This window comes from Hippocampus guttulatus, chromosome 10 (genome assembly GCF_054856545.1).
Source record: "Hippocampus guttulatus isolate MCC_2025c chromosome 10, RoL_Hgut_1.0, whole genome shotgun sequence".
In the NCBI taxonomy this organism is placed as follows: Eukaryota; Metazoa; Chordata; class Actinopteri; order Syngnathiformes; family Syngnathidae; genus Hippocampus; species Hippocampus guttulatus.
The window spans coordinates 2,313,088-2,325,933 of record NC_141270.1 but is presented as its reverse complement, the minus strand read 5'-3'; the positions used below and the strand labels follow the sequence as shown (position 1 = coordinate 2,325,933).

Genomic DNA, 12,846 nt, shown 5'->3' with positions numbered 1-12,846 from the left:
AGAAAACCTCGGAGTATCTTTTACAAATATTATTTTTCTTGATTGATTTTTCATCCTTTTTTTTTGTTTCTGTATGCTGTAGAAGTAATTGGATGACACTGTGAGGTTTTCCAGAAAGGAGAATCATGCATATATTTTTTCTCCTCCCCATTATTTTTACAGAAACTCCACATGACGGAGTTGACAGGAGGAAGACGAGAGGAGAAAAGAGATGGCGGCAAACTGATGGATCCCCTCCTACAGCTCATCACGCTCTTCAGTTGCAGTGCCTTGACAGAAAGGAGGTGTTGTCCTGATACAAGAGCTCGCAATATTTCCTTTCTCACCCCCCCCAATTCTTGCTCAGCATATCTCTCAACTGATCTGAGCTCATGTGTCTTCCCTTCAAAGTGATCTTGAAATCGACTGGCTCTATGTTTCCTACGTGGAGATAATGGCCAAGGTAATAGAAAAGAGCGTGAGCCAAACAAGAGGGATTCTTAAATGTTGCACAGGCCCTCGGGGGATTTATGTGGGCTTTTAAAATCGACTTTATATATGCAGATTTGGCTTGTTGGGGAGAGGGGGCGCGGGGGATCATCATTCATTTTGTCCATCCTTACCATCTCAGTATTTATGCGGTTTTTTTTCTGCTTCGCATCGCCGCAGAGCTGCCATCGGGAAGATGACGACGAGGAGCGACAGGAGCTGCAAAGTTTTGAAGTGAGTCCATTTTGATCGGCGCACACATATCCTGAACAGCTTTCACTAGTATGGTATCAAAAGCCGACTAAAATAGTCCTACTTGTATGTCAGGAGAAAGAGATGGACAAGCAAAAGCTGCTGTACCAGCAGGCCAGGTTGCATCTTCGTGGAGTTTCCGAGATGGTCTTGCAAAGTATTAGTGCCAGCAAAGGTACGAGCTGAGGAGCCAGCGGGCCGAAAGGGAAGCATTTGAGAAAGTTTTTGTTTCCTGAGACCAATCATATGAACGTCTTCCCTCGCGGTTGCATTTGGCTGTATTGTAGTCATGAAGTGTTTTTCGAGTGAGCGCTCCATTTTCTGATTGTGATGATGTGACATCTAATCAGGGACCATGGGCTCCATGATTGCTCCAACACTCAAGCTGGGTATTGCCATTCTCAGCGGAGGAAACGCCGCTGTTCAGCAGGTGTCTTGTTGCGCTGATTTCGCCTCAAAATTGCACCCTCAGACTTTACTTTCTTGGGTTATACTTACTGTATATTATTGCTTATACTTACAGATATTGCTCCTGTTTGACCGCTTGTGCATTTAGTTTCTTTTGCCAAATTCCAAGACTATTTCCCCGATCTAATCACCCCTTGCCTTCTTTTAAATTAGAAAATGCTGGATTATTTGAGAGCAAAACGAGACGTCGGCTTCTTCCAGAGCATGGCCGGACTCATGCAGTCATGCAGGTGGGTGAAAGTCGTTACGCAAAAAATAGAAAATGGTCATGGTCCCAAATTTGTGCTCATGATAACGTGCGTCTGTTTGCCCAGTGTGCTGGATCTGAACGCATTTGAGCGACAGAACAAAGCTGAAGGATTAGGCATGCCCACGGATGAGCGCTCAGGTAGCGCATTCATATGGAAAGCGGCGGTGGCCCTTTCAATACAATGTTGCCTTATCTCTCGTATGAACCCGGACTCATTGGATTGTCCTTGACATTTCATGACCTCTCGTCCCCTTTTCCCATTAGAGAAGGTGATGCCTGATGAAGAGCTAACCTGCGACCTGTTCCGTTTTCTGCAGCTGCTTTGTGAAGGACACAACTCTGGTTATTGCTTCTTTCTCCCCCTTTTTTTTTTTGGATGCATTTTAATTAACTCTGCACGGATTTATAATTGCTGTACAAGTGGTGAGATTACAGGACATGTCTGCTATAAAAGGGAAAAATGCTCTTCTTTTTTTTTTCCTTCGCCTTCACTCTCACTTTTAATTTCATCCCTTAGATTTCCAGAATTACTTGAGAACACAGACGGGCAACAATACGACCGTCAACATGATCATTTCCACTGTGGATTACCTACTAAGAATACAGGTAAGCATGAATAAATCATACCACAGAGCCGCTCTAGTCCTTTTGGTTGTAGACAGACTCAATCTTTCTTCATACGACTTCTCAAGGAGTCCATCAGTGACTTCTACTGGTACTACTCTGGAAAGAATGCGATTGATGCGCAAGGCCGCTGCAATTTTTCCAAGGCTATCAAAGTGGCCAAGCAGGTCTTCAATACACTCACCGAATACATACAGGTGGGCCGGTTTCCATTTCTGCAAAAGATTAACGGCATCGACTGTATGTTCTCATTTATAATTCATCGTCTCCCGCTCGTCGGCTTTACCCGCAGGGGCCGTGTAACGGAAACCAGCAAAGCCTCGCTCACAGTCGTCTGTGGGATGCCGTGGTTGGATTCCTCCATGTCTTTGCTCATATGCAGATGAAGCTCTCCCGGGTATGTCCGGTCATGAATTGTCACCTTCTGAAATGATGCTGAAACACTTTTACAGCCGTGTCAATTCATAATTTATGGCCTTTAATGGGTGTTTTTGTGCAGGATTCAAGGCAAATAGAGCTCCTAAAAGAGCTCATGGACTTGCAAAAGGACATGGTTGTCTTCTTGCTGTCCATGTTAGAAGGTACGTCAACTCCTCATGACGATGCAGAGGAAGGCTCTGGCTCGTTCCCTGGCAGCGCTTGTGTGTCAAACTAAAAAGTTTTGTCGCGGTATACTTGTATGTGTTTCAAAATGAGAGAATCATTGAACCAAAAATGTAATCAAATGCCCCATAGGAAAGTAGTAAATGTTGATACAACCCGCAAAACGGCGACATACCACAGCATCCTCGCTTTTCTGTGCATTTTTTTTCTTTTTCATTCTAATCTGCATTCAGGTTTAAGGGTAACTCTGTGATGAGTTTGAAATGTGGTTATAGTATTTTGGGATAGTAGTAGCAATTACCGACTCTTGTTATTTGTGAATTTTTTTTCCTATTTGCATCAGGGCTTGGTCCCGATTCTCAGCGAATAGTGCGGGTACACTCTTCAGCTTTACTTTGAAAATCATGTTGGACAATGCCCCCCCCCTCAATCCCTGCAGGTAACATTGTAAACGGAACCATCGGAAAGCAGATGGTGGATATGTTGGTGGAATCGGCAAGCAACGTGGAGATGATCCTCAAGTTTTTCGACACGTTCCTCAAACTGAAAGACCTCACCGCTTCGGACGTCTTTCACCAGTTCGACCCTGATCGCAAGGGCTGCGTCTCCAGGAAGGACTTCCAGAAGGCCATGGAGCTCTCCAAGCAGTTTTCACAAGTTGAAACGCTTTTCCTCCTCTCCTGCGTTGAATCGGACAATCGGGAAATCTTGGATTACGAGGCTTTCGTGGATCGCTTCCATGAGCCGGCCAAAGACATCGGCTTCAGCATCGCCGTGCTGCTCACCAATTTGTCCGAGCACATGCCCAACGACTTAAGGCTGAGTGCCTTCTTGGAACTCGCCGAGTGCGTCCTGACTTACTTCCAACCCTATTTAGGCCGCATCGAGATCCTCGGCGGCGGCAAGCGCATGGAACGCGTCTACTTTGAGATCAGCCAATCTAGCCGCACGCAATGGGAGAAGCCGCAGGTGAAGGAGTCGAAGCGGCAGTTCATTTTCGACGTGGTGAACGAAGGTGGCGAGAAGGAGAAAATGGAGATGTTTGTCAACTTCTGCGAAGACACAATCTTCGAGATGCAGCTGGCGGCTCAGATCTCTGGCTCTGAAAGTGGAGAGCGACATGGCGGAGAAGAAGAAGAAGAAGAGGAGAACAAAGATAGAGGCCTGGATAAGAACGGAATGTTTTTCATGTGTTCACCGACGTGTCTCATATCTGTCAAAAAGCTTCGAGCTCTCACAAAAATGACCCTGAAGGATGTCCTCTTGTCATCTGTTGCGCTCCTCAGAGTCCTTCTCGTTACTTTGCTCCGGTTCGTTTCTTTTGTAGTGAGTGGCACTAGCCACGTGCTGTACGTCACTTTTGTCAATGGCGGACTCATCGAGGGGGCCAAAAGGATGACCGTGTCGGACCTGCTCGGCGGTATTCTCGACCCGACGCTTGATGAGGTCACGGAGGTAACAAGTGGCGCGGACCGGCTAAGGCGGCGCTCGGCCGCTTTCTCCCCTCGGCGGGAGAGCACGCAGATAGAAGCCGTGACCTCCGCCATGGGGACCGACGTACTTTCTGACATATTTGGGCTCAAAGTGAAAAGAGACGGGGGACAATACAGCCTGGTGGCACAAGATGTGACCAGCCATCTCACAGATGTGTTCATCCGCACTGACGCTACGTTTTCTGATGGACATCAGGGGCTGGTATTTGCTTCTATGAATTGTATCACTTGCAAAGTATTGAGTCAGTGAATTCACCGTCGATTTAAATAACTTCTTTTTTTTTTTGGGTGACCAGCTCAAGGCTGATGTGGCTGAAGAGGAAAAATCTGAGAAAGAGATGATGCCTGAATCCGAAAAGTGAGTCATTTCTTCATGAAAACAGACTGTAGGCTTTGTTCAGAATCAGTCACTCATTCCCAACTCCTGAATCACCATATCGGAAATTTTATATCGAGGACTCTATTGTTGACGCAATCAAATGGGGAAAAACAAAACCAAACGAAATCATGTGCTCACCAATTTTTTTCACCATGCTGTGTTTTTAAAAGTGACTTGTTACAACCGTGTTGCCGTCTGGCTGATTGGTACAAGTGTTCCCTTTTTTCCCTCCTCTTGATTTATCTCGTTGCAGATGGGAGAGGTGTGAGGAGACGATGGCGAAGGGGGAGGAACGGAAAGCCAAGAGACTCGCTAATAAATCAGAGGAAGCAGGAAGCCGGCATTCCGCTTTGGGAGAGATGATAAGGGCTCATCACAAGAGCTTGCTGGTCAGATTCAAAAACAAATAATAATAATAAGAAGAATAATCATATAGAAATGCCTAGATGTTATATAGTTGAGCAAACTGTAATGTTCTTACATTTTCCCTGCAGAATTACTTTGCCAGGACATTTTATAACCTGCGCTTGCTGTCCCTTTTTGTCACCTTTGCAATCAACTTCATCCTCCTCTTCTATAAGGTTTGTGCGAATGCAGCTCCCATTAGCAAATTTAAAATGAAAATCACGATATCGGGCTGACCTCAGTTGAACTATGCCGCGGAAAGGCGAATACGAATTTTGAACTTCCGCACAGATTTTTACATGTGTGTGAGACCCCCCCCCCCCCCCCCCCCCGCGCGTGACAAGGAAAACACTGGCGAGTGTGTGTTCTCATCAAAACCCCACATTGCCACGCGATCAACCACAGAAAATACCCGCAAGAAGGAAGCGTGGTAGTCGAAGACAAAATACAAGAAGCCAGCCTAACCGTGATCATAACTGGTAACTCGATTGTGCTCGCGAGCTCTTTTATTTATTTGTGGTGTGTTCAACTGACGCCACCAACTCACGTCAACATGAGCTTCAGGCTGCTTCCAAAGTGGCTATCGTTACATTTCACGTCATGACCACAGAGCCCCGGGCTCAGCCCAACCTGGTCCTTAGCACACTGTTTTTTTTTCTCATCATAAAAATTGAAGTGTAACCTTTTATTTGTTGACGCATAACAACTCCCTCATGACAAAACATATTTCGGCTCCATGTGCATATTGACTCCGGTCTTGCCAACTTCTCACCAGGTGGTATCTTTGCCAACGTCACCCGAAAAAGAAGCGGGCACATCACTTGAATCCGTGGATGAGGGAGATGAGGGCGGTGTTTATTATGTTTTGGAAGAGAGCAGTGGTTACATGGAGCCATCACTTCACCTCCTGGCCATGGCGCACACGGTCATCTCCTTCTGTTGCATCATAGGTTACTACTGCCTCAAGGTACGCCCGCTCAAATCACTTCGTCATATGGGCCTGCTAAGAGCTTTTTGGGTTTTTATTTATTTATTTACAAAACGGCTGCGTTGTTTCAAAGCATGTGCTCGGCAGGTACCGCTGGTGATCTTCAAACGGGAGAAGGAAGTGGCCCGACGACTTGAATTTGACGGCCTGTACGTGGCACGCCAGCCCCCGGAGGAGGACATCAAAGGCCAGTGGGATCGGCTGGTCATTAACACGGCGTACGTTCACATTCGGCTGGCACGCGTTTGGTTGAATGTATAATGTTAACGTTTGCGCGCCGTTTGTTGTTTCAGATCGTTTCCGGGTAACTACTGGGATAAGTTTGTGAAGCGAAAGGTAAAGTCTTTCTCTCTGTTGGGCAGAAACTAAGTAAGCGTGGTCCTCTTATGTAATTGAACAAAATACCTTCAATTTTGTTTCTTTTTGATGCCTCTTAGTTGCTTCAATGGAGTTTTTCTGACCGCTGCTCCTATCGCTGAATCATAATGCCAATAAAATCCTATCGCCCTTGAAAGTCTCCACTACACCCAACTGAGGCATCTAATAATGAAGCACTGTCATCATCTGACAGAGACTTTGACTCCATCTGTTCATCAACTTGCGTCGTCTTAATATATAATCATCAGAAGTGACTTATTTACCCAGCGACAATCCCTTGGGTCACCGTATAAAAAGTTGGTACCTTGAACGGCTCCTGGTTCACTCTTCTGCAACGTCAGCGTTTACCCGGTCAGGACAAGTTCAGAGAAGAGGCGCGCGGCCTGAAGGATTGTGATGAAATGGGACCCCTGCCAGGAAAGCGTGCTCCTTTGTACTTCAAGACAAACATATTTTCACTCGCTCACGAAAACCGGGAGCGCTGATAAGGTGTGATAGACATGAACATTAAGATTAAATCTGCTTGGCACTTTTGGAGACAATGGCGGATGTTTTGTTTGTTCTCTTTCGTTATTTACTGCATTCAAGCCACTGGCATCGTTTTAAGAGTCTTTCGGCATAACGGATGATGTGATGTCCATAAGTGCTTTGGGTAATTCACTTCTGGTCCAGCGTGGAGGTCGTGGAGACTTACATTCTGTTGAGCTGTTCGGTGCTGGCTCTTGTTTGAAAGTTAATAAATCAACCACTTAAGCCGCAGCAACACAGAAGACAGGCGCTCCAATTGTGTGGCACTTAACTGTTATTCCCATGAGTGAATTGGTGAAGTCCCATCAGTATTTTTGTAACACAGATATCTCCCAATTAACTCTTTTCACTCACCTTTCCCCTCCAGGTGATGGACAAGTATGGGGGCTTTTACGGCCGCGATAAGATCAGTGAACTTCTCGGTCTGGACCAGGCGTCTTTAGACTTCAGCTCCGAGGGAACCGAGAGGAACAGGCTCCGAAAAGATGCTGCCTGGGTCACTCTGTGAGTACGAAAATGACATATTTTTGAACATTGATGGCATTTTCCTTGGACTGACTTGAACGTAGAGCATTATATTTTATAATACAGGTTTTGAGATGACTATTTTACTATTTCCCATATTATTTCAGATTGAACTCCATTGACGTCAAGTACCAGGTCTGGAAACTCGGAGTTGTTCTCACTGACAATGTAAGTGGAGTCGGCATAATGCCCGGACGTTTCATGACTCTCGCTCGCTATCCGACGGTCACTTCCTGCATTGTACGTTACCAGATAACATGAGTGGAGCATAAATCACGTTTCGATGTTTCATCAACAACATTCACGGCTGAGTCCTCATTTGTTTTGACGTCATGAGCTGCTGATTGTGATTTTGATGCAAATCTATGCGGTGCCCAAGTGATGAGCGCAATATCCTGTGATTTTTGCCTTATCTAGACGACGTATTGGTTTCCGTGCCATCTGTTCATTTCGTTTGTGTCTTTGATGTGTGGCCGCAGTCCTTCCTCTATTTGGCCTGCTACATGGCCATGTCAGTTTTGGGCCACTATAACAACTTTTTCTTCGCGGCGCATCTTTTGGACATCGCCATGGGCATTAAGACTCTTCGCACCATCCTCTCTTCTGTCACACACAATGGAAAACAGGTGTGTGTGTGTGTGTCTTTGTGTGTTTGTGAGTGGGTCCAATTTGTATGTTTGTGTTGCTTTCTATGCTGTCAACTTTTGTTGATGTATGAACCGGGATTTTGTTTCATGATGATTGGTTTTCCTCCAAAGAAAGTTCACATGGTGGTTGAAGTTTATGATAATTATCCCAAATGCTGATGCTGTGCTTGTGTGTGTCTGCTAGTTGGTCCTGACTCTGGGTCTCCTGGCTGTGGTGGTCTATCTGTACACGGTGGTGGCCTTCAACTTCTTCCGCAAATTTTATGACAAGAGCGACGACCAGGGCGCCCGAGACATGAAGTGCAACGACATGCTTACTGTGAGTTTAAATGAGCCAGCGCAACGTTTGTGTGCAGGGGGGGTCCTCGCTTTGCGACAGACTTGCACACGCTGTTTTCAGATTCAGTATGTCCTCGCTGTCCTGAATCTACTTCATTAGGTGCAGCTGCACAATCTAATGAAATCCAATATAGCGTCGCCCCAAATTCTTTTTTTACCAAGATGGTGGCGATCAGTTTTGATTGACACTGCTTTGGTTGGAGAAGAATTTTGAATCCAACTCTGGATCCCAGCCGGGTCTATTTTCCATATATCTGGAAAGCCGCACGGCTCGGCCTCGAGTCATGGCAAGAAGACTCTGTCAGTGATCCTCTTCTTATTCCTCCCACCATTATTCCGGCAAATAATGGACAGCTGGATTAAAAAAAAAAAAGCAGCATCTGCGCCAGATATAATATCTCTTTGTTTGGCCATTCGCAACCCCCCCCCTGCCGCCTCCTCAATTCCGATGCACAGTCCCTTGTCACTCAGGGATGGACACGCATGGAGATAAGCATTTGAATAAATCCCTTCTATTTTAAGAAGCAGGAGAGCTCCTACATGAAATCTTCAGTCCCTGTTCCTGTCTTATTGTGTATGCTTGACGTTGAGCAGCACTTGAGCAACCACGGTTCTTAGAATATCCTAAGTGCAGCACATATTTTTGCATTCATGTACGTGTTTCTTCAGTATGTGAGGCCTTGCCATATGAGACAAAAAATACACAACCATAAAAGGTGTGTCAGAAAATCCCCCGGCCTCCACTGCCCTTTTCTTTGAAGGTTTGTCATGTTCCTTCAGTGTTTGGTAGCCACCATTAAAAGCTATTTTGCACTTGTTTCCTCAAAGTAATGTCCTTGGCTCGTGGGAGCGAGGTATCATCCCTGCTAGGCAACCAGACTCTCAATTTGTCCTGCCTCGCACACTTCTACAAAATCCTTTTGGGGATTTGTAGTCAAAAGGCAAAGAATATTGATTACACAGTTCTCTGCTCCTCTATGAAAAAAAACATGCAGGACTGGCCCTGAATAATGATGGCAGTGTATTTTGAGGACATGAGTTATTCTTGACTTTCCTCTGCGTTTTTATATATATATATATTTTTTTTTGGTCAGTGCTACATGTTCCACATGTATGTGGGAGTGCGAGCGGGAGGGGGCATCGGGGACGAGATCGAGGACCCCGCCGGTGATGACTCTGAGGTGGAACGTATTGTCTTTGACATCACATTTTTCTTCTTCGTCGTCGTCATCCTGCTGGCTATCATTCAAGGTGAGTCGGACGGTGAATGGGTTTTGATCGCACCGGCACTTTACGCTTCAGCGTAGTAGCAGGGCAGCAAGAGGGGAAATGCTGTCTTGCTTTGCATCAGCCATGGTAGAACCCCCCCCCCCCCCCCCCCAAAAAAAGACTAAATCGATGTGCACAAATTGGAGCATTTCTCACATTTTAAGAAACGTTAAATAACTACCCAGCTAGCCGAAAAGTAAAATGCTAGCTGGCTCAGCGTCCTTTGTGACAAAAAGCTACTAAATTCATGTTGTACTTCAACAAACAAATAAACAAAAAAAAATAAACGTTTGCTTCATCGGAGTCAACGAATACAAACGAACCACAAGTTGCTTTTTTTCGACAGGCTTGATAATTGATGCCTTTGGGGAGCTGCGTGACCAGCAGGAGCAGGTGAAAGAGGATATGGAGGTGAGGCGTGACGGGAACACACACACAAACTGACATTCGGGGGTTCTCGCAAGTGCTTTCAATCCTCAAATATGGCTTTCACAACAAATAGTTGTCTGGCTTTGCAGTCTAAGAGAAATAAATTGAAATTTGTCATGTCCTGATGATTTTTTCAATTACAGTCATATGAGCAAGTGATAAGTAGCTTCTGATAGTGTGGTTTCATAATTGTGTTGCTGTTTCTTTTTTTTTTTCTGTAAATTGCCAAGCTTCTATAATAGAAATGCTCCCGATTGTGCAGTGCCTTCACCTCAAACCGCACTCGAAAGCATTTCGCGGCATGTGATTGGTGCATTTGAGCAGAGAATACAAATTTTGTGCATGAACCTGGCAGCTTCTCCCCCAATTCAAATCATTTTGCTATTCAGGCTTTTTTGCCTTTCACTTGGAGCGTGACAGTGGCTTTGAAGAGAAGGAACAACTTTGTTACAGTGTGGTGCCAGCAGACTAAAAACCGTGACCAAATCCCATAACACATCAAGTTTTTACATTCATTTCTCTCTCCCTCCCCGCAGACAAAGTGTTTTATTTGTGGAATAGGGAACGAGTACTTTGATAAAGTTCCTCACGGTTTTGAGACCCACACTCTGCAGGAGCACAACTTGGCCAACTATCTGTGAGTCAGTTGCACTTTACTGAAAAATACTCAAACGACACTTTGTCCTCATGTGTGCCACCATTGGCAATAACTCTTTCTTGGACTCCTAACAATGTAATGTATATTTTGTAGTGCAAATGACCTGCTTGGATTTTATGGGCTCTTGCCAATTTGGCAGACCTGACTCCGCCAAAATGGGTGTTTTGGAGATTATTTTATCAAAATTCTAAAATAATCTCATTGAGCGGAACAACTGTGGTTGAGGCACACCGACGACCGAGGGTGGGGGAGTGAGACTGGCGATCTGTACGTCCACTTCACGGCGCAGATGTGCTTTCATTTTGAGGTAATGAAAGGGAGCCGCTTTCATTGCTCAAGATTGATGTCGGGTGTGTCCACTCCCACAGCGGCGCACCCGTCACGCGGGCTTTACATGGTGGTCAAGAAAATAGAGCCCTATGAGTTGATGATATAGTTGATGCATTAACAGGCTCCCCACTTCAAAAATATTCTCAAAAGTAGCTTTAAAATAGCAGATTTGCACGATTTCTACACCGGTGAGTGTTACATGTTAGATGTAATCTAACGTGTTTGCATGCTTGGACTGATCTCTGGTGTCTCCGTCGTCACTTGTTAGCTCATTGGTCTCGTAAATCGACCTCTGAAATGAAGGCGTGAGTGGACACACACTAACCAATTCCCAAGATCTCAATAACGGTTTTCCTAACTAGCACAATAACTCGCACAGGTACTGTGAGTAGCAGAGTCATTTGTTCCCGTGTGTCTTCGCAGGTTTTTCTTGATGTACCTCATTAACAAAGACGAAACTGAACACACAGGACAGGTATAATTGTTTTCTCCTCCGTTCAAAAACCTGAGCCGTATCCATGTCAGTACACTGGTCATTTGTGCAATTATAGGTCTAAATTGTGCATTCTCATCGTGCAATTTAATGAACGGTTCATAGCTGTGGTATGTTATTGTGCTAAGTATAAGTCAGAAAATACAAACACATACTTATTCCCTCGTCTCTAAAAAAGCTTGTTGCTTCTCACAATTAAGTTGGTTATTGTGAACAAACAGTAAATATTGACGCATTATCGCTTGTGTTGACATAGGAATCCTATGTGTGGAAAATGTACCAGGAACGTTGCTGGGAATTCTTTCCCGTGGGAGACTGTTTCCGTAAGCAATATGAAGATCAGCTGGGATGAAAGGAATCCATTCCTCGGTAATGTCATCACATACTTTAGAAAGCCATCTGCGTTGTTGCTGTGTGGATTAACTGCAACTCGGTGTGCACCCGATCCATTTTGGACTTTGATGTCATTTTCCCTCACACATTAGATGTATTTGCGCACCCAAAAATTCAGTGCCATAATGTATCATTGGAGAAATAAAAGGGAAATTAGCATTTGGGAGGGGGCGGGGTGGGGGGGGACCTTTCATCAAAATAGCTGTCAAAACAAAGTTACAAAGACCTGCAAACCAAATTAAAGCTCGCAGCCACGTGCGCTCGTGTTTTGTGACTGAAGTCATTTGTCTTGCTAATCGCAGCCTCCCAACCCTTCTCCCAGCGTGACATGCAGATACACACTCTCCCTGTGGCATTTGTTCCCCAGCATACTTTTGAAGGATACTTCTTGCTTGTCATGACAATCTCTCCAGGATCCTCCTTGTCCTTCTCATTGCCCCCCCCCCCTCCCCGCCTTCAGCTCCCATCCCTCATCTTCGTGTTTTGCGGCCTCATTATAAACGATCGTGTAGCGCGCTGACAGCTCAGGTCGCAATGTGTCCACGGAAATAGACTTTCAGAGCTTTAAATATGATTGAACATGAACTTTTTAATAGCTTGTTTACAAATAGTTTGCTTTGTCCAGCCATCAAGTGTGAAATGAGCGAGACTTTGTGCACTTTTATAACTGAGTCGAATTTACATCATAGCCACCCTTGCACCCCAGTTTCTCCTTCCACGATTGAAGCGGCTAGCTTCAAGTCGAGGCTTCTGGTGATTGCTTGTTCCCCTTGATTAATAGCTCCAATTAGCATGGTCATTTTGAATAATTCCTCTTGCCTCAGTCGTATGAAACTCAAATTTATAGAATGACTTTGTGGCACTTTATCGACAAAGGAGGACAAACATTTTAGCACATCACAACTTTGAAAGCATGCCGGGTGTACA

General features: G+C 45.1%; 1 protein-coding gene across 1 annotated transcript in view; it reads left to right on the top strand.

Annotated features, from left to right (window-relative positions):
- The window catches only part of ryr2b (ryanodine receptor 2b (cardiac)), a 44,157-nt gene extending 32,080 nt beyond the window's left edge, over positions 1 to 12,077 (top strand). Inside the window, exons 71-98 of the mRNA XM_086122470.1 lie at positions 163 to 284; positions 391 to 442; positions 649 to 702; positions 796 to 895; positions 1,071 to 1,150; positions 1,342 to 1,418; positions 1,503 to 1,576; positions 1,703 to 1,780; positions 1,956 to 2,044; positions 2,131 to 2,259; positions 2,355 to 2,459; positions 2,562 to 2,643; positions 3,105 to 4,360; positions 4,455 to 4,516; positions 4,791 to 4,926; positions 5,032 to 5,118; positions 5,718 to 5,909; positions 6,018 to 6,148; positions 6,224 to 6,266; positions 7,204 to 7,340; positions 7,469 to 7,529; positions 7,841 to 7,987; positions 8,193 to 8,327; positions 9,442 to 9,598; positions 9,963 to 10,027; positions 10,582 to 10,682; positions 11,457 to 11,508; positions 11,783 to 12,077. Coding sequence (XP_085978596.1) covers positions 163 to 284; positions 391 to 442; positions 649 to 702; positions 796 to 895; positions 1,071 to 1,150; positions 1,342 to 1,418; positions 1,503 to 1,576; positions 1,703 to 1,780; positions 1,956 to 2,044; positions 2,131 to 2,259; positions 2,355 to 2,459; positions 2,562 to 2,643; positions 3,105 to 4,360; positions 4,455 to 4,516; positions 4,791 to 4,926; positions 5,032 to 5,118; positions 5,718 to 5,909; positions 6,018 to 6,148; positions 6,224 to 6,266; positions 7,204 to 7,340; positions 7,469 to 7,529; positions 7,841 to 7,987; positions 8,193 to 8,327; positions 9,442 to 9,598; positions 9,963 to 10,027; positions 10,582 to 10,682; positions 11,457 to 11,508; positions 11,783 to 11,878 — 3,900 coding nt within the window. The 3' untranslated portion in view covers positions 11,879 to 12,077. The remainder of the gene's footprint in view (positions 1 to 162; positions 285 to 390; positions 443 to 648; positions 703 to 795; positions 896 to 1,070; positions 1,151 to 1,341; positions 1,419 to 1,502; positions 1,577 to 1,702; positions 1,781 to 1,955; positions 2,045 to 2,130; positions 2,260 to 2,354; positions 2,460 to 2,561; positions 2,644 to 3,104; positions 4,361 to 4,454; positions 4,517 to 4,790; positions 4,927 to 5,031; positions 5,119 to 5,717; positions 5,910 to 6,017; positions 6,149 to 6,223; positions 6,267 to 7,203; positions 7,341 to 7,468; positions 7,530 to 7,840; positions 7,988 to 8,192; positions 8,328 to 9,441; positions 9,599 to 9,962; positions 10,028 to 10,581; positions 10,683 to 11,456; positions 11,509 to 11,782) is intronic.
- The last annotated feature ends 769 nt before the right edge of the window (positions 12,078 to 12,846 follow it).